The sequence below is a fragment of the Pan paniscus genome, chromosome 20 (genome assembly GCF_029289425.2).
Source record: "Pan paniscus chromosome 20, NHGRI_mPanPan1-v2.0_pri, whole genome shotgun sequence".
Taxonomy (NCBI): domain Eukaryota; kingdom Metazoa; phylum Chordata; class Mammalia; order Primates; family Hominidae; genus Pan; species Pan paniscus.
The window spans coordinates 4964727-4988801 of NC_073269.2; the positions used below are offsets into that span (position 1 = coordinate 4964727).

At 64.8% G+C, this 24075-nt stretch overlaps 2 protein-coding genes across 11 annotated transcripts; one reads left to right on the forward strand and one right to left on the reverse strand.

Moving 5' to 3' along the window:
* Positions 1 to 262: 262 nt before the first annotated feature.
* Positions 263 to 4783, forward strand: FGF22 (fibroblast growth factor 22). 2 transcript variants are annotated; one of them, XM_008975234.6, is made up of 3 exons: positions 263 to 532; positions 3956 to 4059; positions 4131 to 4783. In XM_008975234.6, exons 1-3 carry the CDS (start codon positions 319 to 321, stop codon positions 4323 to 4325), a joined length of 513 nt encoding a protein of 170 aa, XP_008973482.2. In that variant the 5' UTR covers positions 263 to 318; the 3' UTR covers positions 4326 to 4783. The 2 variants fall into 2 exon arrangements, with proteins under 2 accessions (XP_008973482.2, XP_034800972.1); XM_034945081.3 differs by having other exon boundaries at positions 4154 to 4783.
* A 312-nt stretch (positions 4784 to 5095) lies between these two features.
* On the reverse strand, positions 5096 to 23849 carry RNF126 (ring finger protein 126). Of its 9 annotated transcripts, none has more exons than XM_063600707.1 (11): positions 23594 to 23771; positions 21903 to 21986; positions 13363 to 13421; positions 12770 to 12833; positions 12147 to 12391; positions 10738 to 10800; positions 10370 to 10439; positions 9666 to 9759; positions 9156 to 9271; positions 7683 to 9062; positions 5096 to 6040 (listed from the first exon to the last, which is right to left on the reverse strand). In XM_063600707.1, exons 1-10 carry the CDS (start codon positions 23666 to 23668, stop codon positions 8913 to 8915), a joined length of 1020 nt encoding a protein of 339 aa, XP_063456777.1. In that variant the 5' UTR covers positions 23669 to 23771; the 3' UTR covers positions 5096 to 6040; positions 7683 to 8912. The 9 variants fall into 9 exon arrangements, with proteins under 9 accessions (XP_063456777.1, XP_054958873.1, XP_063456776.1 ...); XM_055102898.2 differs by having other exon boundaries at positions 5096 to 6226; XM_063600706.1 differs by having other exon boundaries at positions 7392 to 9062.
* Between the last annotated feature and the right edge of the window lie 226 nt (positions 23850 to 24075).

The window sequence follows — 24075 nt, forward strand, 5'->3', positions numbered from 1 at the left end:
AGCCCGCCCGGGGACTCGGCTGACTCACGGACACGCCCCGCGAGACAAACAACAAACGCGCGGAGGCCGAGCGCGGAGTCCCGCACGGCCGCGCCCCTGTGCACCTGGCCCCCACCCCCGAGACGTCCCATTGGCCGGCGCCCTAGCCTGGTCCCGCCCAAGTGGACCCCGCCCCCGCCCCGAGGCACCCCATTGGCCGGCGTCCCCGCCCCAGCGAACCCGGCCCCGCCCCCGAGGCGCCCCATTGGCCCCGCCGCGCGAAGGCAGAGCCGCGGACGCCCGGGAGCGACGAGCGCGCAGCGAACCGGGTGCCGGGTCATGCGCCGCCGCCTGTGGCTGGGCCTGGCCTGGCTGCTGCTGGCGCGGGCGCCCGACGCCGCGGGAACCCCGAGCGCGTCGCGGGGACCGCGCAGCTACCCGCACCTGGAGGGCGACGTGCGCTGGCGGCGCCTCTTCTCCTCCACTCACTTCTTCCTGCGCGTGGATCCCGGCGGCCGCGTGCAGGGCACCCGCTGGCGCCACGGCCAGGACAGTGAGTGCGGGGCGACGGGGGCCTGGGGTGGGGGGGCGGCGGGTGACGGCAACGCGGCCGCCGTCTTCACGGTGACCTGCGCCCGTGGTGGAGTCCCGGAGGCTCCTCTGTGCAGCCTCGGCCTCAGTTTCCGTGGTCTGTGAGATGGGTGCAGCATGCCTGGTGGGAGGGTTGCACTGTTAAAGCGAAGGCTGCAGCGGCGGACCCGGCTCAGGGGCAGAGAAGTGTCCGTGTGGTACAACCCTGTGGGTGGGGCCACCCATCTGCAGGTGGGAAACTGAGGCTCCAGAGGGGCTGGGGCAGGCCCAGCTGCATGGCGGAAGCGGGGGGGGTTGACCTCCGGACTCCTGACATCACAGAATCCAGTCAGGGCTGCCTGAGTCGGGGCCCCCTCTGCTTCTTCCCAGACACCCCAACTGGCAGGTGAGGACAAGGAGGCACACAGAAGGGATGGGACCTGCCCAGGGTCACACTGACAGGGGTGGCGGAGCTGGGTCCCCACAGGGCCCAGGACGTCACGGAGCGGGCGTCTCTGTCCCCAGGGCCTGCCCAGCACACTGAGGTAGGCCCTCAGTGTTTGTGGAATGTCAGGAGCAAGAGGAGAGGCTGGGCACAGCAGGGGACGTGGGTACCTGGAGGCCAGGGGAGTCGGTGTCCCCGCCGGGCAGGGGGCACTGGGAAGGGGGCCCGGGCCCGCTGGCTGCCACCTGAATCACCACCATTAGGGCAGGTAATCATCCCCTGCCCTTCCCAGCGCTTTCATCTGGGCGCCAAGGCCCTCATTAGGCCGCACGCGACGAGGGCGGACGGGGGACTGGCTGGGCCGGTCCATCCATGGCGGGCATGGCCAGGCAGGGTGGCCTCGGGCCGAGGCAGAGGCCTGGCTCCGCTGCCTGACCTGGAACAGTCTCTGCCTCTCTCCAAGCTTTGGTTTCCCCAGCTGGACGGTGATGGGGGTGAGGGCCAGCTGAGGGCTCTCCTGCCCTTCGTGCATTCGCCGGTCACTAATTGGGCACCTTTTGGGTGCTGTGCTCCGCATGGGGGACCCAGTGGTGACAGAGACGCCCACCCTCCTGGGGCTCCCAGAGCAGAGGCACGCAGCAGTTAGACAGGTGAACAAGGGCACAGGTGGGTGCACAGAACAGTGAACGGTTGGCCGGGTGCAGTGGCTCACGTCCGTAATCCCAGCACTTTGGGAGACCGAGGCGGGCGGATCACGAGGTCAGGAGATCGAGACCATCCTGGCTAACACGGTGAAACCCCGTCTCTACTAAAAATACAAAAATTAGCTGGGTGTGGTGGCGGGCGCCTGTAGTCCCAGCTACTCGGGAGGCTGAGGCAGGAGAATGACGTGAAGCTGGGAGGTGGAGCTTGCAGTGAGCTGAGATCGCGCCACTGCACTCCAGCCTGGGCGACAGAGGGAGACTCCGTCTCAAAAAAAAAAGAACAGTGAATGACGTGAACAAGGGTGCAGGTGGGTGTGCAGAACAGTGAACGGCGGTGTTGGGAGGCACCTTGCCAGGGGAGGGGAGGCACAGGGTGAGGAAGGGGCCAGGGGAGATGGTGACACAGACGCCCCAGAACAACCACCTCAAAGACGTTCCTGTGTGTCCTGGAAGGTCGGGCTGGGAGGCTGCCCCGAGGAGCTTTCACTTTGACAGGGAGCTGGCCGGGCACGTGGGGAACTGTACACCCAGCTGACAAAGCGGCAGACACCCAGGCCGGGGTGAGCGAGTGTGGGTGAGGAGTGGTGGCTGGGCCCAGGGTCCTTGCTGGACAAGACACTTCAGCTCAGGGTGGGGCAGGGCTCACCCAGGGCTACCCACAGACGATGGCGTCCAAATCTGGCTCTGCCACTCCCGGGCCTCAACTGGCCCCTCTGCAACGTGGGCTGCTGAGCGGGCTTGGTAGGACAGCTGGCATACAGTCGGCGCTCAAGCATGTCTGTGGTGTCCCATAAACCACCGGTGTCCCACTCTAGGCCACTGCCAGCCCGGCCTCCAGTCCAGAGTCCCAGTCCGGAGTCCCAGTGACTGTGCGTGGGCCTGGCAGCTGAGCTGTGAGGGCCGGGGCTGGGGGCTCCCAGGGGTGGTGTGAGTTGTGAGGGCCGGGCTGGGGGCTCCATATGGGGTGGTGTGAGCTGTGAGGGCCAGGCTGGGGGCTCCATATGGGGTGGTGTGAGCTGTGAGGGCTGGGCTGGGGGCTCCCAGGGGTGGTGTGAGCTGTAAGGGCTGGGCTGGGGGCTCCCTGGAGTGGTGTGAGCTGTGAGGGCCAGGCTGGGGGCTCCATATGGGGTGGTGTGAGCTGTGAGGGCCGGTCTGGGGGCTCCCTGGGGTGGTGTGAGCTGTGAGGGCCGGGCTGGGGGCTCTCTGGGGTGGTGTGAGCTGTGAGGGCCGGGCTGGGGGCTCCATATGGGGTGGTGTGAGCTGTGAGGGCCGGGCTGGGGGCTCCATATGGGGTGGTGTGAGCTGTGAGGGCCGGGGCTGGGGGCTCTCTGGGGTGGTGTGAGCTGTGATGGCCGGGCTGGGGGCTCCATATGGGGTGGTGTGAGCTGTGAGGGCCGGGCTGGGGGCTCCATATGGGGTGGTGTGAGCTGTGAGGGCCGGGCTGGGTGCTCCCTAGGGTGCTTTTGGCCGCTGGCTCATTGACAGTTATCAGTGGTCTGGGTGGGCCCTGCCCCCTCTGACTCCCACATCCCAGGAACCCTCTCCCAACCTTCCTCATGGTGTTGCTGCCCCACTGACGTCCCTCTGGGTGTGTGGGAGCCCCCCCCCCGCCGTACACACACACACATGCTGCTCTTGGGCTGAGCTGCAGGGACGGCGCTGACCTGGCCCGATAAGCCCTCCCACGGGGTCCTCATCGATCTCTGCACTCCCCCAGCTCGTGGGGGCCGTCCTGCTTCCCGTTCCCTCCGCCTGCTCCTTGCTCCTCCCTCACATGCTGGGGGGGCTCCTGGTGTCAGTCACGGCTCTGGGGGATCCTGAGTGTCCATCGTGGTCCCAGGGGGGCTCCTGAGTGTCTGTCGTGGCCAGGAGGGGACTCGTGATCCCAGGGGGGCTCCTGGTGTCTCTCGTGGTCCTGAGGGAACTCGTGGTCTGGGGCGGGGGGTGCTCCTGGTGTCTGTCGTGGTCAGGAGGGGACTCGTGGTCCCAGGGGAGGGGTCCTGGTGTCTGTCGTGGTCGGGAGGGGACTCGTGGTCTGGGGCGGGGGGGGGGCTCCTCGTGTCTGTCGTAGTCAGGAGGGGACTCGTGGTCTGGGGCGGGGGGGCTCCTCGTGTCTGTCGTGGTCATGAGGGGACTCGTGGTCCCGGGGGTCTCCTGGTGTCTGTCATGGTCCCGAGGGCCCTGCACGAAGCACAGCGGACAGCAGCGGTGCTGGGGGTGAGCCAGCAAGGCCCTCCCCGACCCCCGCCTCCCCCAGGCATCCTGGAGATCCGCTCTGTACACGTGGGCGTCGTGGTCATCAAAGCAGTGTCCTCAGGCTTCTACGTGGCCATGAACCGCCGGGGCCGCCTCTACGGGTCGGTGAGTGCCGGGCAGGGCTGGGCGGCGCGGGCAGGGTGGGGAAGGTGGGCCGGCCTCACCCCCGCCCGCAGCGACTCTACACCGTGGACTGCAGGTTCCGGGAGCGCATCGAAGAGAACGGCCACAACACCTACGCCTCACAGCGCTGGCGCCGCCGCGGCCAGCCCATGTTCCTGGCGCTGGACAGGAGGGGGGGGCCCCGGCCAGGCGGCCGGACGCGGCGGTACCACCTGTCCGCCCACTTCCTGCCCGTCCTGGTCTCCTGAGGCCCTGAGAGGCCGGCGGCTCCCCAAGGTGCCTGGGCTGGTGGCGAGGGGCCCGGCCACGCTTGTTCTTCCCCCTGCTGGCTCTGTAAGCGCTGAGTGCCCACCGTGTGCGGGCGCTGTGGACACAGCCCAGGAGCCCTCCAGGGGGGTCCCAGCCTGAGGGGGTGGTGGCCACCAAGCAGGTTCAATCCTGAGTTGGGGACCTTGAGAACCCAACAGGGCGCCTCTCAGGCTGAAGGACGCAGACGTCGAAAGGTCGAGGGGGACGTCCCAGGCAGGGCCCGGCAGAGGCGGGGGCTCGGGGTGGGGAGCACGTTGGGAGGGGGGGCAGGAGCGGAGGGGAGGGGAGGGGGCCGGGGAGACGGTGACAGACGCCGCAGAACACCAGCCTCGAAGCCGGTCCCGTCCCGGGAATCTGCAAATACAACGCCTTGCGAGGACAAAGGCACCTGCAGGTGGGACGGAGATGGGGGAGCATCCAGGGTGGGGGGTCCAGGGCCCCAGTGTCCTCACAGGGTCCTCACGACAGGAGGCGGGACGGTGAGAGCCAGAGAGAGATGGGGATGGGCCGCGCTGTGGCCGTGAAGGGGAGGAAGGGCCCTAAGCTGAGGGACGTGGGTGCCTCCAGATGCTGGGGAAGGCGGGAACAGTTCCGCACTGGAGCCCCCGGGAGGGACCGGCCTGCCCCTGCCTTGATATGAGCCCAGTGGGACCCAGTTTGGACTCTGGCCTCCAGAACCACCAGAAAATAAATGTCGTAAGCCATCAACTTTGTGGTCCTTCGTTACAGCAGACGTCGGAAATATGCACACGGTGTCTGAAACTGTTCTCATGACAAAATAAGCCTCAGATCCCCCCAGGAAGGGCAGAGGCCGCCGCCTCGGTGTTCCTCGGATTCCCCGGGAAGGGGGGAGGCCGACACCTCAGTGCTCCTCGGATCCCCCGGGAAGGGGGGAGGCCGACACCTCGGTGCTCCTCAGATCCCCCGGGAAGGGCGGAGGCCGACACCTCGGTGCTCCTCGGATCCCCTGGGAAGGGCGGAGGCCGACGCCTTGGTGCTCCTCGGATCCCCCGGAAGGGCAGAGGCTGAGGGCAGGAGCCGTGCTGGGTGCAGGGCAGGCCTGGGGGCTTCATGCCGCTGTCCTGCGGGACGCAGAGGGGGCTGGCCGTCGGTGTGGGGGCGCCCCTGCCTGTGCCCAGCGCCCTCCTGACATCCTGACTCCGCTGGGACTTCTGCCTACAGCCCTGGGAGTCAAACTCCAGCCTCTCAGAGAAAAGGTCAGAGCCAAGAGCCCCGCAGCCTGGAGCCAGGCAGTGACACCCTGGGCCCGTCTCCCCTTCTGTGCGTGGGGCGACAGCAGCATCGCCCTGGCGAAGTCCCCGGGGACGGCCAGGGCTCCATCCCCAGCCGCCGCCTTCCACATAAATCCAGGAAGACTGGGCCGAGGCACCTGCTGGGAGGTAAACCCTCCTGGGAAGGGAGGGTCGTGCCCGGCCCGAGAGCTTCTGCTCACCCTGCAGACAGAAGCGAGCCCCACCCCAGGGGACACCAGGCGGCCTCTGGGGACATCTTTGGCTGGCATGGAGTGGGTGGAGGACGGGGCTGCGCCCAGGATGTCCCCAGGTTGGCAGTGTGAGGGGAGATCGGCCCACGTTGGCCAGTCGGAGGGCGTCGCCACTTGAGTTGTCACTGGGAGCTGCACAGGTCACCACGGCTGAAATAAAACTGTTGCTGGCACCCCACGCAGGAACGTAACACGTGCCTCAAAGAAACGGGGGTCAGCAGGCCGGGCGCGGGGGCTCACGCCTGTCATCCCAGCACTTTGGGAGGCCGAGGCGGGTGGATCACGAGGTCAGGAGATCAAGGCCATCTTGGTCAACATGGTGAAACCCCGTGTCTACTAAAAATACAAAAAGTTAGCCGGGCGTGGTGGTGGGCGCCTGTAATTCCAGCTACTTGAGAGGCTGAGGCGGGGAATCGCTTGAATCCGGGTGGCGGAGGTTGCAGTGAGCTGAGATCGCGCCACTGCACTCCAGCCTGGGCGACACAGCGAGACTCCGTCTCAAAAAAAAAAAAAAGCAACAGGTCAGCAGTTGTTTCTTTGTTTCTAAAACAGAGCATGGAATGGGCGTACAGCTCCGCACATCCCAGGGCAGTGAAGTCCCGGTTCACACAGAGCCCTCAGCAGCTTATTCGCAAGCCCAAACCTGGGGACCCCCCGGTGTACTCAGGCAGTGAGGCAGGGGCCCCCCAACAGAGAGGAGCGGCCTGGGGGCACAGAACCAGCGGCTCCCCAGGAAATCGCCAGCAGTGAAAATAAGACAAGCCCAAACTGTTGCAAACTGTGCTTCCGCTTATGAAGCACTCCTGAGCGGCAGGGCGGATGGGGAGAGGGCGGCTGCAGGCGCGAGGGGCCTGGGGATGCAGGGGTGTGGGCCTTACCAGGGCCACCTCCTGTCGTGCAGCAGGCTCCTGGGGCGGGGAAGACACCAGGGGCGGCCACTTCTTACTGCTGCCTGACCTCGAGCAATGCGGCCTCACAGCCCCCACCAGGGTGCTGGTGTCCTCTGGGCCCAGCGCCCCTGAGGCTCATGCCTGGGTGGGGCGAACCGATCGGTCCTGCTCCTCTGGCCACCCCACGCGAGGGAAGTCCCAGCCTCACAGGCAGGCGCGCACCCCGGCAGCATCTCTGACAAAGGCCCTCCAGTTCTGAGTCTCCAGGTCCCGCCGCCGCAAGCCTCACTTGCCCAGCCCTCCTCTCCAGCTCCAACTCCAACTCCCAAGAACCACCACGGACGCACAGAACCCAAGCCTTGTCTCCCTCAACGCCTCCTGACTCAAAACTCCATCTTCCAACATGAAAACGGCTCGAAGCTCTGTCTTTCCAACAGGAAAACGGCTCGGCCGGGGGACTGTGACCTGGAGCAGGCGGCCCAGCCTGTCGCGCAGACTCGGGGCCTAAAACACACTTGTTCTCTCAGTCCGGAGATCAAGGACGATCCAAGGTAACCTCCCTACCTCGGTGTCCTCCATGCAACCTCGTCTTAGGGCAGCGGGTATGTTACCTCGTGAGGAGCCGAGTCCGCGGGTCCTGGGGTTGAGATGTGGACGCCCTCAGGGCTGGCACTCTGCCCTGGCGGCCACAGTCACGGAAGTCCCAACGCTTCTCTCGGCTCCGCAACCCCAGAGGGCGGCCACCAGGAGGGCCCGCCACGCGCGACCACAGAGGGCGGCCACCAGGAGGGCCCGCCACGCGCGACCACAGAGGGCGGCCACCAGGAGGGCCTGCCACGGCGTTGCGGCAGCAGCCCAGAAGGTGCCCTGGGCACGGTCCGGACAGGTGGGATCCGAGTTACCTGGCCAAGGGGGCTGACGCAGACACGTCGCGGGACACGGTGAAGAGCGTGGTGCAGAGCGGAGGGCGGGAGTCTTTGGAGAACAGGTGGGGGCGTGGGGCACGCGCCTCCCACGCGCAGGAGCCGTCTACCGTGGAGGGACACGGGTGGTCCTGCTGGAGGCTCCTCTCCATTAGCCGTCTCCATCGTCTGATTCTTGGATCCCAGGATGGTGGGATCATCAGCAACTGAGATGAACCCACTGCCCCGGCCCCCTGAGCCCGCAGGTCCCCACGCCTTGCCAGCTGTGCCCGAGCTGGCTGCACCCCGGGCCAGGCATCCAGCAACCTTGAGCAGTGGGGTCCGGCTTTTCAGAAGGGGCCAGGAACCCGCGTGGCTGAGGTGCGACCGAAGGGTGGGGCAGAGGCGCTGGGCCCTGGCGCTTTAACGCTGGTGTTTCTGGTTTTAAATTTCACGACCCAGTGATGCTGCCACCCTGCTACCTCGCCAGCAGCCCTCCTGGGCTTAACTTCGGGAGAGCAGTCTTGCTAGCGGGCCCTGGGCACCAAGCCCCGCAGGAGGCGCAGACCCCTGGAGACAGGACCGGACTCTGCAGAGCCCGACCAGCCTCCCAGCTTGGCCTTTTCCTGATGCATGGGCGCAGAAGGAAAGCCACAGCACCGGCTTCTCTTTGTAAGTAGTGTATTTTAAATAGCTTTCAAGATACACATATTTTTTCTTTTAAAAAAGTCTGTTGGAGCAGTTTTGTTCTTGAATTTTGCTGGTCATCCTCATGGTCCCGAGCCCCCCTACTCTGGGTCGTGGAGGCGGCCGAGGGGGAGGCTGGGGGCCCACGTGGCCCGTCCTGGCGGCACCTGCAGCACTGGGGGAGCCGCTGAGCCCCGTGTTTCAGCGCTGGGGGAGCCACTGGGCCCCGTCTTCCGCCACAAACCATGCATGGCCGCCACGTGAGCTCAAACGTCCGTTTATTTCAAAGCAGTAATAATTTAAAATTATAAAAATCTTTCCACCGCTGAACGTTTAGAGAGTGAGGTTAGACAGAGGACGGGGAGGCTGGGGACGCCCCAGAGGGGACCATGTGGCCCACGCCTTCCCGAGCCAGGGGGCCGGCGGGCCGGGCCCGGGTCCTGCCCTGGAACAGGCGGGACCTGCAGCGCTGACCAGCCGAGCGTGGCGCTGGCTGAGGGTGGGTGGGAAAGGCCCCGTGCTTTCCCGGCGGCCGACATGGGCTCACGAGTTGCTCGTGGCGTTCTCGTTGCTGGGTGAGCTGGAGGAGGATGATGAGGACGAGGAGGAGAAGCTCACCCCGGTGAGGCCAGGGGGGTTCGTGGCCGTGTTCTGTCCCGTGAGGCTTTTTCGGCAGACGGGGCAGCTGTCGTGCTTTGCGGGGACAGAGGCAGGGACGGGAGAAGGGGCAGGTTAGAGGCGGGAGGGCCGCGGTGGGGGGGGGGGGCGGGGGGGCGGGGCGCTCACCTGCTCCAGCCAGGGCACGATGCAGCCGTCGTGGAACAGGTGGTTGCAGGGCAGCTGCCGCACACGCTCACCCAGCGCGTAGTCGTCCTTGCACACAGGGCACTCGAGCCCGGAGCCTGCGGGAGTGTGCGGCTGCGGTCACAGCGGGCGTGGGGGGCCTGCCGAGCCTTCAAGGGCAGGCTACTCCACAGCCTCAGCCGGAGGCCGCCCCTGAGCCCAGCGAGGGGAGAAAAGCCGTGTGTGTGTCCCCCGGGCTGCCAGAGGGGACCTGGACAGAACCCTCTCCTCCCAGCCCACCTTCAGGGAAATGCTCGAGGCCGGGTGCGGTGGCTCACGCCTGTCATCCCAGCACTTTGGGAGGCCGAGGCAGGAGGATCACCTGAGGTCAGGAGTTCGAGACCTGCCTGACCAACATGGTGAAACCCTGTCTCTACTGAAAATACAAGTATGAGCCAGGCGTGGCGGCGGGTGCCTGTAATTCCCGCTACTCGGGAGGCTGAGCTCTCATACCTACGTGCTCCTCAGTGACGGGGACGGTGGGAAGGGCCTGGATTTTCTCTTTATCTGCCGGTGGGGGGCCTGTGTTTTCAAACTGATTGAGGAGCTGAAAGACAAGAGGCGAGAGTGCCGGGAGCTCCTCGGGGGCCCGGCCCGGGGCTCTGAAACGTGAGGCTGCAGGACCTGCAAAAGCACCGAGGCCGCGTTTGTCCTGGGCCCTGGGCCCCTTGGAGCCCGCCCCGGGTCGGAGGTCACTGTGGAGCCCACGCAGCCCCCCCGGCTCCTGGGTCCCCTGACGGCGGAATGGGGGGGCCGCGCTCCGGCTGGTGGGCTACTGTGAGGGTCCTGCCAGTGACAAAATGCTCCAAGGGCTCCTCAGCAAGGCTGAGACGGGTGGCGCTCGGAAGCAGGTCAGGGCACGACCTCTCGGGAAGAGGGACCGCGTGGCCTCCTGACCGTGTGGCTGTGGGCGAGTCCCCCCCGCGGTTTTGTGACAACGTCCCGCGTGAGCACTGGAGAACCCCCGAAGTCGCCAAGACTCAGAAACGGCAGGAGGAAGGCCGGAGCTGCCCCCGTGCCCGCCAGAGCGCGGAGGCTGTGCCCGCATCCCCTTTGACCTCTGTGGGGCTTCGTGGGTCCAGGCAGTGGGGCAGCTCCCAGGGGTGGGCAGCCCAGCCCTCCCCCAGCAGGCACTCTGGGCCGTGGCCACGCTGTACCTGTGTGATGATGGCGTCCAGGCCGTTGGCCCCCCAGGCATAGTCCATAGGGTTTGAGTGCAGGACTCCCCTGGAGGTGGAAGGTGGGGTTCAAGTGGCTGACGGGCAGCTGGGGCAGGTGCGTCTACCCACCCAATTCACCAGGGGCCCAGGCTGGGGATGGCGACAGGCACCCCCTCCTACTCACCAGGGACCCTGGCTGGGGATGGGGACAGGTACCCCCACCCACTCACCAGGGACCCTGGCTGGGGATGGGACAGGCACCCCCACCCACTCACCAGGGGCCCAGGCTGGGGATGGGACAGGCACCCCCACCCACTCACCAGGGGCCCAGGCTGGGGATGGGACAGGCACCCCCACCCACTCACCAGGGGCCCAGGCTGGGGATGGTGGCGGGCGTGATGATGCCGTTGACGAGCTGCTGGATGATCCTGGAAAAGAGCGCGCCAGTCATGGGGTGAGGCCGCCCTACGCACAGGAGAGGCACCAGGCCTGCCAGGTCCGTGGTGAGCACCAAGGGCAGGGCCAGCATCAGCTTCTAGATTAGCTTCTATTTATTTATTTTACTATCAGCCAGGGTCTCACTCTAATGCCCAGGCAGGAGAGAAGCAGCTTGATCTTGGTTCACTGCAGCCCCAACCGGCTGGGCTTAAGCGATCCTCCCGCCTCAGCCTCCCAAGTAGCTGGGACCACAGAAGAGGTCACCACTCCCGGCTACTTTTTTTTTTTTTTTGAGACAGAGTTTCACTCTTGTTGCCCAGGCTGGAGCGCAATGGCACGACCTCGGCTCACTGCAACCTCCGCCTCCCGGGTTCAAGTGATTCTCCTGCCTCAGCCTCCTGAGTAGCTGGGATTACAGGCGCCCACCGCCATGCCTGGCTAATTTTTGTATTCTTAGTAGAGACGGAGTTTCATCATATTGGTCAGGCTGGTCTCAAACTCCTGACCTCAGTGATCTGCCGGCCTCGGCCTCCCAAAGTGCTAGGATTACAGGTGTGAGCCACCTCACCCAGCCTCAGCTACTTTTTAAAAATTAGAGATGGGGCCTCCCTACGTTGCTCAGGCTGGTCTTAAACTCCTGTCCTCAAGAGATCCTCCCTCCTTGACCTCCCAGAGAACTGCAAATACAGCACTGAGCCACCGTGCCTGGCAAAATTAGCCACTTTTAAAGATGACATTTCCAGCAGGTGAGACACACAACCATAAAAGCATCAACCGCCAGGAGTGGGGCCCTGCGACGGCTCCCCCAGGCTCTGTTCCACCAGGAGCGGGGCCCAGCGACGGCTCCCCCAGGCTCTGTTCCACCAGGAGCGGGGACCAGCGACGGCTCCCCCAGGCTCTGTTCCACCAGGAGCGGGGACCAGCGACGGCTCCCCCAGGCTCTGTTCCACCAGGAATGGGGCCCTGCAACGGCTCCCCCAGGCTCTGTTCCACCAGGAGTGGGGCCCTGCGACGGCTCCCCCAGGCTCTGTTCTGGGCCCAAGGCCTGGACAGCGTTTGACGACACGCATGTGGACAGCAGTCTCCAAAGCACGTGGGCCTGGCAGGCGCACGGTGCCCCACTCTGTGGTCAACCCACACACCCTGAACCGGCATACTTCTGTCTCCGAAGGGCCGTGTGGGGAGTCACAGGGGGCTGGAGCGCCTGGCCGGGCGGCCTCTCCAGAGAGCCTATGGATGATGCCACGTTTCCGTGGAACCCGTGCTGGATTCTAAGCGCCAGAACTTCCGACCTCACGGCGTGGGGCCCTCGCGGCCACCCCCGGGGCCCCCTCACCCTTCCAGCGTGGGGACGCCTTCGTGCCGGCCGGTGGCCCGCCGCGTGGTGAGGCGGGCGCGGGGCTGTCGGGCGCCGTACCGGTGCCGGGACGGATGGTCTCTCTCCCGCCGGCTCTCAGGGTCCCTGCCGTCGTCAGCCTGCGCCCCAGGAGGGAACGTGGGGATCTCGAAGCTGTCATCGAAGATGCCGAAAGCAAACTGTCCGTAGCCCTGCGGCAGCGTGAACAGGTGCTGGTCCACGTGCTGGGGAGAGGAGGGGGGCGTGACCTCGGGGGCTCAGGCCCGTGCAGTCTGCTGGGGGCGCTAGGGCACAAAGACAAAGGAGAAAGCAAGACGGGCCCTGCTGGGTGCCGGGTGGGAGGGAGACGCAGACAGGGAGGCAGGAATTGGGCAGAGCCTGCCCCGCTGGTGTGAGATGCCTCGGTGGAAGTTTCGCTTTCATCCAAGAAACCAATCAAGCAGCGTGGGCCGCCCCGATCCCTGGCCTGGGCCCCTGGAGGGAAAAATTTCCTCCGCCGTGCGGGCAGGGAGAGCCCAAGGAGGCGAGGTGGGGACAGGCTGGTGCTCGGGGCCCCGAGCAAGGCCGACACGATCAGGAAGCATGAGGGGCGGGCGACTCACCTCCAACGGTGGCCGGCTCTGGTCTGTGGGAGCTGTGGAGGGGGCAGAACCATTTTCTGTGCTCCTGGGGAGAGAGTGCGGGTCAGCAGCGCCGGCTACCCCATGCCCCCATGCACCAGGCGCTCCCTCCCCTCAAAAGCCTGTGTTGGGAGAGCAGGAATTGTCCTTGGCACTGCTTCCCACCCGCCACCGCCCCAGCATTTGGTGCCGTAACCCGCTGCTTCTTCCCTCGCCAGTAAACCACGGGTTTCTCTATAAACCGGTGCAGACCCCAACAACCTCCTAAGCGTGAGAATGTGGGTAGGGCCCCCGTGGCCCCTTCCCCGGAGGGCCTGGGTCACCAGATTGGCCGCCGAGGCTGAGGGAGGTGAGCGGCTGCACAGGTTGCCGGCACTCCCCTCTGGCCCCGGCCCGGCCATCACAGAAGAGAACGGCTCGCTGCTGTCTGCACAGAGGAAAGCGCTCCCAGAACCACAGACACCAGGGCCTGACGGCCCCACACTCGGGGGGGCGGACGCCAGCACAGCCCACACCCCTACAACAGCTGAGGCCCGGCTGGCTCTTCCAGCCTCTTCAACAGGGGGCTGCATTACCTGGTCTCTTCCGGAAGCTCCTCGATAAAACCAGACTCGCATCTTGGACAGATATAATCCTGCAGGAGAGAACAGGAGGCCGGGTCACGGCGACGCCGGCATCACCTGCAAACCCCCCCAAGGGTGAGGACAGAGGGGCTCCGGACCCAGCGGTCTCTGGCTGGCCAGGCACACACAGGCCAGGGTGGCTCCCAACCCGTGGGTACTGGAGGGCGGCCGAGGGGACCTGGCCTCTGCCAGCCACCCGCTGACCCTTTGGTGGCTCCCGGCGATCTGAGCCCCTCCGACCTGGCCCCACCGTGTTGGGCGTCACCAGCGTCATCAGTGCCTTGGCTGAGCCCCTCCGACCTGCCCCACCATGACGGGCGTCACCAGTGCCTGGGCACCTCCTCACACAGGTGGCACCACTCGGAGGGGTGCCCCAATACCCCACAGTGGCATTTCCAGAATGCTCTGGCAGCCCCGCACACAGCCCGTTCCCCTGGCTCGGGGGAGGCCACGTCCACGCTGGCCACACCCCTGCAAGACCCCATCCCCAGGTCCCCCTAGAGCCAAGGACAACACAAGGCCAACATGGTGATGTCCCACAGGAGACGTGAGGACCCTGCCCAGGGAAAGCTGTGTGTGAGTCCCAAAACCACGTTCACAGTTCCCCAGCACCAGCCTCAAGCCACAGCTGTGCCGGGCAGGACGGATGCCATCCCCTGTGGATCTCACACTGCAACGGGATCCCCAGGGCTGAAGGGCCTGCTGGAGACACTGGCTCACAGGGCGGACTCCTCATGGATGGCTGGGCCCCTGGTGATGGCGGAGCATGCCGAGCATTCGTGGGGCCTGGACCGAAACGTGCATGGTGCCTCCCGGCCTCACCAGGGGCTGGGCAGATGCCGACACACACTTCCCGCACAGCCTGCAGAACTGGAAACTGGAAGCTAAATCAACTGCTCTCTATGAACGACCCAGTCTCAAGTGCTCCATCGCAGCAACGTGAAAATGGCCTCACACGGCACGTGTCATCATGCCAGGGGCTCACACAGGGGTCCCAAAACCACCCCCAGGTAACACAGACAAAAACAGGAGACGAGGCTCCCACCGTGCATGGGGGACTGCTGTGAGGGGAGCCAAGGTGGACCCCAGGCTCTGGGGATGCAGGTTGCACGGGGGCTGTTCAGTCTTCGCAGGGGCAGGGGCTGGGACCTCTCCAGCAAGCAAGATCCCGGCCTCACCCACTGACTCTGGGGAGAAATGGGGGTCTGGCGGGCAGTGCCCAAGGGGAGGGCCGACAGCTGGGCCCCCGCCCACACCACGCCGTGCCTGCCTCACCTGCTCCTGCCACTGAAGCACAGGCTGGGTGGGGAGGGACTAAGGCCAGGGTGAGCAAACGATGCCAGATGCACACGAACCCACCGTGAGGGGAGAGTGAAGAGGCACCATCTACAATATAGAAAAAGTGCGGCCCGGCTCCTGGTGAGGCCGGGAGGCACCACATGCGTTTCAGCCCACGCCCCACGAATTCTCGGCACGCTCCGCCATCACCGGGGGTGCGGTGGCTCAGGACTGTAATCCTGGCACTTCGGGAGGCCGAGGCGGGCGGATCATCTGAGATCAGGAGTTGGAGACCAGCCTGGCCAACATGGTGAAACTCTGTTTCTACTAAAAATACAAAAATTAGCCGGGTGTGGTGGCGGGCGCCTGTAATCCCAGCTACTTGGGAGGCTGAGGCAGGAGAATTGCTTGAGCCTGGGAGGCAGAGGTTGCAGTGAGCTGAGATTGTGCCATTGCACTCCAGCCTGGGCGACAGAGCAAGACTCCGTCTCAAAAAACAAAACAAAACAAAAAATGCTGGCCGGGCGCGGTGTCTCATACCTGTAATCCTGGCACTTTGGGAGGCCGAGGCAGGCGAATCACCTGAGGCCAGGAGTTCGAGACCAGCCTGGACAACATGGAGAAACCCCGTCTCTACTAAAAATACAAATATTAGCCAGGCGTGGTGGCATATACCTGTAATCCCAGCTACCCAGGAGGCTGAGACAGGAGAATCGCTTGAACCTAGGAGGCGGAGGCTGCAACGAGCCGAGATCATGCCATTGTAACTCCAGCCTGGGCGACAGAGTGAGACTCCGTATCAGGAAAAAAAAAAAGTGCTTACAACTCAAAAGAAAGAAAGAAAAAAAAAAAGCCCAGGCCAGGTGCAGCAGCTCACACCTGTGATCCCAGTACTTTGGGAAGCCAAGGTGGGCAGATCATTTGAGGTCAGGAGCTTGAGACCAGCCTAGCCAACATGGCCAAACCCCATTTCTACAAAAAACAAATTAGCTGGGTATGCTGGGGTGGGTATGTAGCTCCAGCTACTAGGGAGGAGGAGGAGACAGGCAGGAGCCGGAGGCAGGAGGCAGAATGGCTTGAGTCCAGGAGATCGAGACCGCAGTGAGCTGTGGTCCCACCACTGCGCTAGCCTGGGTGACAGAACCAGACCCTGCCAAAAAAAAAAAGAAAAAGAGAAACAGACAACGCAACTAAAAACGGGCAAAGTCGGGAGGCTGAGGCAGGAGAATGGCTTGAACCTGGGAGGCAGAGCTTGCAGTGAGCCGAGATCGCGCCACTGCACTCTAGCCCGGGCGACAGAGTGACACTCCATCTCAAAAAAAAAGAAAAGCGGGGGGGGCGGGGAGGGAAGGACCTGTACAGGACATGCCTCCAAAAACGCGCTGGGGAAACGCAGCCGGCCAGCCCCAGCGAGATGCCACTTCCTGGGGCCAGCCAGGATGAGATGCAAGACCCCTTCAGGCCTGCTGGGAGCCCAGAAGTCCCCCAGATGGAACTACCCCATGACCCACGAGCTAGAACTTTCACTCCAGGCGCAAACCCCAGAGAAACGAAGACACCTGCCCACCAAATGTTCACATGGCCAGAACTGGCAGGTGAGAGTTCACGGCAGCACAGTTCATCATCGTCGTCGGCAGATGCAAACAGCTCCAGTGTCCACCCGCACCTCAGAGCACGACTCAACCATGGAAAGGGGCGAGGCCCAGACCAGGCCACGGCGGGGAGAGGCGGGGGGAACGCATCTTGAGGACATCACGTCCAGTGAGAGATGCCAGACACAGAAGACCACGCAGCGTGTGATCCCACGTCTATGAAATGTCCAGGACAGGCCGAGCCACAGAGACAGAGAGGGGATGTGTGAGCACCAGGGCCTGGGGGAGGGGACGGGGAGTGACGGCTGGCAGGGCTGAGGTGGGTTTCTTTTTGCAGCTGTGAGAATGCTGTGGAATTAGACTGTGGTGGTGGTTGCACAACTTTATGAATATACTACAAACGTTTCACCAGGCGAATTGTATGGTGCGTGAAAATACTGAGATAAAGCTATTAAAATAAATGGGCCAGGCGCCTGTGGTCCCAGCTGCTAGGGAGGCTGAGGTGCCAGGATCGCTTGAACCTGGGAGGTGGAGGCTGCAGTGAGCCAAGATTGCAGCAACAGAGTGAGGCAGCATCTCAAAAACAAAAACAAAAAAAACAAAGGAACAAGGAAAAAAAGGGCTGGGCACAGTGGCTCACACCTGTAATCCTAGCACTTTGGGAGGCCAAAGTGGGCAGTTCACTTGAGGTTAGGAGTTCGAGACCAGCCAACATAGGGAAATACCGTCTCTACTAAAAATACAAAAATTAGCTGGGCACGGTGGTGGGTGCCTGTAATCCCAGCTACTCAGGAGCTGAGGCACGAGAATCACTTAAACCCGGCAGGCAGAGGTTGCAGTGAGCCGAGATCGTACCACTGCACTCCAGCCTGGGCCACAGAGTGAGACCGTGTCAGAAAAAGAAAAAGAAAAAGGGAAAGGGGAAGGGGAAGCAGCCAACGACCACCACCGTGGCCCTGAGCTTAGTGTGGGAGCAGTGTGGCTCTGCCACAGTGGCCGTGACAACTCTCCCCAGGCGTCGGTTCTTGGGGTGCGTTTGGGGTGTCGGGACTGGGATGCCCCACGTAAACACGCTGAGACTTCACAGTCAAATCTGAACCCCTGGTTTCTGCCAGTGTCGGGTCTATCGGGGCTCCTCTGGGCTCAGGGGTTGCCGCCGTCCGCCCGCCAGCTGACCGGGAGCCCAGGGCCGCTCCATCGCCTGGGTGGGTCTCTGGGAATGGAGGGGTAGCTCAGGGCTCAGGCTCTCCCTGCATGGTGACTCCCCAGGCTAGCACCACCCAGTGGACCTGGAACGGCTGCACTGGCCCCCACTGAGGGCAGGACGTAAGTCAGCTGTGCAGCTGCCCCAACCACCATCTCTCCTGCTGGGTGCATCCACAAGGTCAGGCAGCCCCAGAAGGGCCTGAGGGAGAAGCTGTCTCCCTCTGAGGACCCTGGCTTGCCAGCCCCAGCCCCGAATCTCTCCTGGACAAGCACGAGGCCCTGCACACGCCCACGTGGCCTGGCACAGCGCTCGGCCGCTCTGGTCCCCATGTGCCGAGCTCAGCCCCTCTGTGCATCACTGGCTTTCTGTCGGGCTCCCGGGTTCCCGTCTCAGTCCAGGGCACAACGCATGCTCCCGCCACCCGCACTGCCGGCTCACGACAGCCCAACCTGGCCACATACACACTCATCTGCCCCAGCCCTGGCCTCCTCTTGGCCCCCGCTGTCCTGCCCGCAGAGGCCGTGGGGCCTGGTGCCACAGCACTGTCCAGAACCCTCTCTCTGCAGCACCCACTCCAGCGTCGGGGCCTGTGCACGTCGGCCCTGCTGCTGGAACGCCCACCCCAGGGGGTTCAAAGGTCACCTCTCTGCTCCAAGCCTCTGCCCTGTCACAGAGGACAGCCTGGACACTCACTCATCTGAAATCCGGGTGCCATCGAGGAGGCCAAGGGCTGCGACCCAACTCCTGGGTATTGTCAGGGCTCTGGGCTGTCTCTCAGGCCCCCGGCCAGCCCCTCCAGGGCCACCGAAGGCCGGAACCGAGGCTCTGGTCACGAAGGCAAGTGACAGGTGGATCCCGGATATCCAGGGTGCAGGTTGAGCCTCTGCTGGCCGACGGTGGGAGGGGCTGGACCTGGGGGTCTCCAGCCGCCCTCCTCCTCCAAGGGCACAGCCGAGAGACCGCTTGGTCTCGTATTAAATCGGGGCAGCTGCAGGTAGAAACGCCTGGGCAAGGGGGCCTGGTGGAGGAGCTGCCCGACCTTCTCCGGGGGCGGCACGCACTGGGGGCCCCCACAGAGGCCCCATTGGAGCCTCTGGCCCTAGCAGAGGACGGTGAATCCATTCACCTCTCCCTCAGAGGACAGGTGCAGGAGGTACGATCACCCGGCATCATCACCATAGCAACAGCTGGCCAGGCAGCCAGGGTAGGGGGGACCCTGCCAGTGCCGGGCTCCACCCATGCACCCTTGCAGCGCGATGGCCTCATCCCCGGGTGGGACCTGGCAGGGCAGCAGAGGCCCCTTCATCCACGGGGCCTACACGGGGCGCATGTCCTGAGGGCCCAGGGCCAGGCGCGTGGAGAGGAGTGGGCTGGCGTCCTGCAGGCCCCAGATGACTGACAGTGACCAGGGGCAGGCAGGCCCCTGGTGACAGTGACTCGGCCCCTGTGGGTGGCAGGGCCCTCGGGGAGCTGTGCACATCAGGAGACCCCAGGGAGGGTCATGGTGCAGTGCTCGGCCTCGGTAGGAGCCCCCGTGCTGGCTACTGTTTTCCTAAAGGGTGCCCAAAGCTTCCCGGCTGATCCACAGTGTGTGGGCCCCGCAGCCCCAGAGGCACGGGCACGTGCGGCGCCTGCACCCCTTTCTTCCCGCCCTCAGCAGCTGCCACCACATCCCACATTCACACCGTCTGTCCCTGGGCCCCATGCACCACGCACTCCCAAGACAAGCTGGATGGACGAGGCGTGAGCGAAGCCACTGCCTCAGCCCAGGCTGGGGCCCCGCCTCACACCCCAGGGCGTGCCTCGGCCCAGGCCCCGAACTCTGCCTTCTCCTTCCCAGGTGGCTTCAGGCACCACCACTAGGGACTGGAACCCCACAGGTGCCCATCCATGCCAGTGCCAGGGGTGCTACAGCTCGCCCGAGGCTCAGAGGAAGGTCCTCATGGTGGCAGAGTTCTAAGTGGGAGGAAATTCAGCACCGGCATCTGCCCGAGGCAGACCCCAGCGCCAGCCGGCCAGAGAGGGCTGCCGACATCCACAGGTTCCCGTGGTACTGCTGGTGCCCGATCACAGCGCCAGGCTCCACGCTCACAGGGTGCTGCGGGGAGCCCGTTCCGGAGAACCCAGCTGTGCAGAGCCGCTCCAGGGTGCTGGCCGGACGCTTGAGAGGCAGGGGCACGCTGTCACTGTCACGGTATCTGGCACAACCGCAGACACACAGAGCAAGCAGCGGCCAGAGACAGACCCAGGCCGTCTTCTGAAGACTCGGGCCACGCCACTGCAGGGACCAGGAGAAGACAGGGTGGGCCGGGGGGCAGCTGGGGAGACTTCCCGCCAGGCCCCATCGGTGACACTGGCCGCAGCAGCCCTCACTTCCTGGTGGCTCCCCGCCCACGCCGGCTCTTCCCCGCCACCGTGGGCGGCAGGGCCCAGCACCCCCACCGTCCTCTCACCACCACTTGGGGACACTGCGGAGGTTGCAGGCGTTTGGGGGTGGGGGGTCGGCAGGCAGAGCTGGAACCACCCTAGGAACCACCCAGAGACGGGGAGGTCAGGGACAAGGACGGCACCCAGGGCCACCTCCCTGCGCCCGCCTGGTTCCCGGGGGCTCAGTGCCCTCAGCAGCTCCCTGCCCACCGGGCGCTCTCGCCCACACCCTACAGTCACAGCTCCAGTCAGTGCCTCCTCAGCAGGCTCGAGTCTGGGTCTGCGCAGCCGCCTGTGGCCTGAGCTCCAGCTGGCCTGTCTGGTTCCTGCCGCCACACGCCCCACTCTGGCTGACGCTCCCTTTGCTGCTCAGACACCCAGACACCCTCGTCATCGCCTTTTTTTTTTTTTTTTTTTTTGGAGTCTTGCTCTGTCACCCAGGCTGGAGTGCAGTGGCACAATCTCGGCTCACTGCAACCTCCGCCTTCCAGGTTCAAGCAATTCTCCCGCCTCAGCCTCCTGAGTCACTGGGACTACAGGTGCCTGCCACCACGCCGGGCCAATCTTTTGTATTTTTAGTAGGGATGGGGTTTTACCATGTTGGCCAGGCTGGTCTCGAACTCCTGACCTCAGGTGATCCGTCCACCTCGGCCTCCCAAAGCGCTGGGACCACAGGCGTGAGCCACCACGCTCGGCCTCATCACCGCCTTTCATGGGGGCAACTGCCGCCCCTGTGCCGTCGTCGCCTGAGCCCCCGACCGCAAGTGTGGCTCCCCGCTCAGGACACCCTCACGAGTCACCAGGAGAGCGGCCAGGTGCCAGCCACTCTGCACACACGTGCCCACCGGATGCCACGGGGAGCGAATCGCATCACCAAACCCACTTGGCAGGTGAGGAGACTGAGGCCAAGGCTGCCCAGCAGAGAATGGCCCAGCTGCGCGGGGCCTCAGCCTGATCCCAGAGCCCAGGACGGCAATGGAGGCCCGGAACGGCCCAGCTGCCTGGGAGAAGCCCTCGTGGGCAGGCACACAGCCCAGGGCAGCCAGTCCCCCCTGCGTCAGAGGCAGGCAGGAGCTTCCCGACAGCCAGCCCAGGTGTCTCAGCAGCAGCAGTGCCGCCCCTGACTCAGCCGCCGGGCAAGCTCCCCAGCGGCAGAGACGCCCCGTTTCGAGGGCACTGGTTGTGGCTAGGGACTTTCCCCATTACCAGATACGGAGCAGCCGTCCCTTCCCAGAACAAACGCCAGGTGTGCCCATTTCCCAGCATCAAAAATTCGTTTTTGAGACAGCGTCTTGCTTGTCACCCAGGCTGGAGTGCACTGGCACCATCATGGCTCACCGCAGCCTCCACCCCCCAGGCTCAAGCGCTCCTCCCACCACCTCAGCCCCCGCCAGTAGCTGGGACTCCAGGAGTGCAACAACACACCCCACTAATTGTTTTAGTCTTCTGTAGAGACAGGGTCCTGCCACGTACAGAGAAGTTCTGACACTGCCATGCTGTCTACGGGCGCCTTGTTACGTCCTGCTCCAAAGGCACAAGCAGATGCCCTTGGGATCACCCGCGAGGTGGACACGGGCAGGTCCCCGCAGCCCTCTCTGCAGTTATTTGCTCTTAAGGAATCTACCAACGTCCATGATTAAATATTTGTCAATCACTGTTCCATGCTGGCTCCCTGGCCAGCCTGTAAATTCTGTGAGGGCAAAGACCACAGCGGCCTGTCACCACAGAGTTCCTGTCACTACAGGAAGGCCCTCCCCAGGCCCAGTGACAGTCGGAGGAGGTCAGGGTCCTCCGTGTCCAAGGCCACGGGGCGAGGAAGTGGCTCCACCACACCAGGATCCAGTCCTGTGCGGGCTCTAGGAGCAGCTAAATGTGCAGCCGAGTCAAGGCAGTGTCGGCCCCCCACAGCCACCACTCCAGGCTTCCCAGGGGCTTCCCAGGCCTGTCCCAGGGCTCAAGGGGCTGCAAGGGGCTGCCCTGCAACTCACCCAGGCGGGCGGGCTGTCAGGCAACCAGCCTCTCCTGCCACGGCCAGTGGGGACAGAAAGCTGGAAGAGGCAAGAGCGAGACCCCTGGGAGACAGAGGAGCAAGGCAAGGCTCAGTCTCAGCTCCCCAACCTTCGCCCCACACCCGAGATTTCACTTTATTTGTTCCTCCTGCTGGGGAGGGGAAGCCCTGTGGCTTCAGTAGAGAGGAAACCACACCTCTCTCTCTCCACTCCTGGGCCTGGCCCCGCTCTCCCGCCATGCCCCAACTCTAACACTCGCTCCTCCTCTGTGACCCAGAGACAGGCGGCTTCTCCTGACTCCCTCCAGCCCCTTCCTGGGTCTCTACTCCCGGGGAACTGCACTGCTTCTGGGGGGCTTGGACTTCTCTTACGGATCAAAGCGTAGCAACAGCCGGGTGGCTACGCACACAGCACAGTAAATCCTCAATGCCTGCAGCCTCTTCCCCTGGGCACAGGGTGGGGAGTCCAGACCCCTCCACCTCCTGCGGCTGCTCCCCTTAAGCTGGCCAAGCGGCTCCCGACAGAGCCGGCTCTGCCACTTTCCCGCTGAGCCACCACGCGCCTCAGTTTCCCCATCTATAAAGCACGGGTGGCTCGACTAAATCACCACTTTGCACGTCAGCCTGGCGAAGGGCAACACGGGTTAAAAATGCAGACCACCGCCGGGCACGGTGGCTCACACCTGTAATCCCAGCGCTTTAGGAGGCTGAGCCAGAAGAATCGCTTGAGCCCAGGAGTTCAAGACCAGCCTGGGCAACACAGGGAGACCCCATTCCTAAAAATAATATTAGAAATGCAGACTGCTGAGCGCATTCCACACCTACTGACTCCGAAACCCTGGAAAAGGGGCCTGGAAATAGCACCTTCAACGAGCGCTGCTCCCACCTCCCCCAAGGTGACATCAGGTCCGCGTGGGAAACACTGCCCTAAACGAGCAGGAAGTAGCACTCGGCACGCCCAGGCCCAGGGTCCTCTTCGGTGAGGGGCGGCTGTAAACACCTGGAGGAAGGGTGGGCTGCGCAGCCAAGCCCCGGGAGGGGAGGAACGCAGGCTCCGCTCACAAAGCCCCGCCGGCGGGCCGCGGTCGGACTCCGGGACAGTGCCTGGAGCGTTCCGGGCCTGGGCCTGCCTCCAAGGCGGCGGCCAGGGCTCCACGAGGCGAGCCTGCAGCGAGGCGCCGGCGCCCCCAACCACGCGCTCGGCGGGGGTCCCCTGGCGTTATTCTCGGGGTCCGAGCCCCGCCAGGCCCAGCCCCTGCCCCGCGCCGCGCCACCGGGCAATACCCTCTCTCTGCTCGCCGGGCCTCAGTTTCTCCGTTTGCAAAACCAGGCTCACCGGGCTTAGGGATCCCACCTGGGATCCTCGCGGCCTCTCGGGTCGGGAACGCCGCGGATGTGGGGTCACCCGGCCGCGATCCCGCTGCGCCGCTCCGGCCAGGCCCTGCCTCCCGCCCGGGCCTCAGTCTCCCGCATGTACAGGACGGGGTTCGCGCGCGCACCGCCCGGGCTCCCCGCGGATTCAGCCTGGGCCGGCGCTGCCCCGAGCCTCAGTTTTCCCGTCGTGGTCAGCTCGCGCAAGAGGCGGGCGCAAGCGACCCCCACCCCGGCCCCGGCCTTGCCTCAGGCCTGCGGCACAGACCCTGCCGCCCGCCGCCCCGGCCCGGGCCTCACCGGCAGGCGCGGGACGATCTCCACGGAGCAGCAGTGGCAGAAGTACCGTCCGGGATGCGGCGACGCCTCGGCCATGGCCGCCGCCACCTACTCCGCGCCGCCCGCCCCCCGCGCGGCACCCGCCGCCGGCCGTTTGCTGCTCCCTCGCCGGCCGACGCGCCCGCGCACGCTCACGCACGGCACGCACGGCACGCGGGGCGGAGCGGGGGCGCGGGAGCGGCGAAAGCTGCGCACTCGGCGGGCAGCGGCCCGGGCGACGGTGGCCGCTGAGAGACAAACTAGGCCCGGCCGTTGGGCGGGGCTCCAAGCGGGGGCGGGGCTTCCGGCGGGGGCGGGGCCAAAGCAGGCGGCGGAAGAGACGAGAAGCCGGGCGTGCGCGGGGCGGGGCCGAGGCCCTCGTGTCCCTCAGTGCTTCCCTACCTCATCGCCGTCTCCCCTCACGGTACTTCAGCCCACTGTCCCCACTGTTCCTGGGGCTCGCC

Excerpts from the sequence above, each read along its gene's own strand:
- RNF126 (XM_063600707.1), bottom strand. The coding sequence starts at position 23,668 with ATGGCCGAGGCGTCGCCGCATCCCGGACGGTACTTCTGCCACTGCTGC. Across the intron at positions 13,422-21,902 it reads CTGACAGCCCGCCCGCCTGG|GATTATATCTGTCCAAGATG; the intron begins GTGAGTTGCAGG and ends TCTCTCCTGCAG. Across the intron at positions 9,760-10,369 it reads TGGACGCCATCATCACACAG|CTCCTCAATCAGTTTGAAAA; the intron begins GTACAGCGTGGC and ends CTTGTCTTTCAG.
- FGF22 (XM_008975234.6), top strand. The coding sequence starts at position 319 with ATGCGCCGCCGCCTGTGGCTGGGCCTGGCCTGGCTGCTGCTGGCGCGG. Across the intron at positions 533-3,955 it reads CTGGCGCCACGGCCAGGACA|GCATCCTGGAGATCCGCTCT; the intron begins GTGAGTGCGGGG and ends CGCCTCCCCCAG. Across the intron at positions 4,060-4,130 it reads GGGGCCGCCTCTACGGGTCG|CGACTCTACACCGTGGACTG; the intron begins GTGAGTGCCGGG and ends CCCCGCCCGCAG.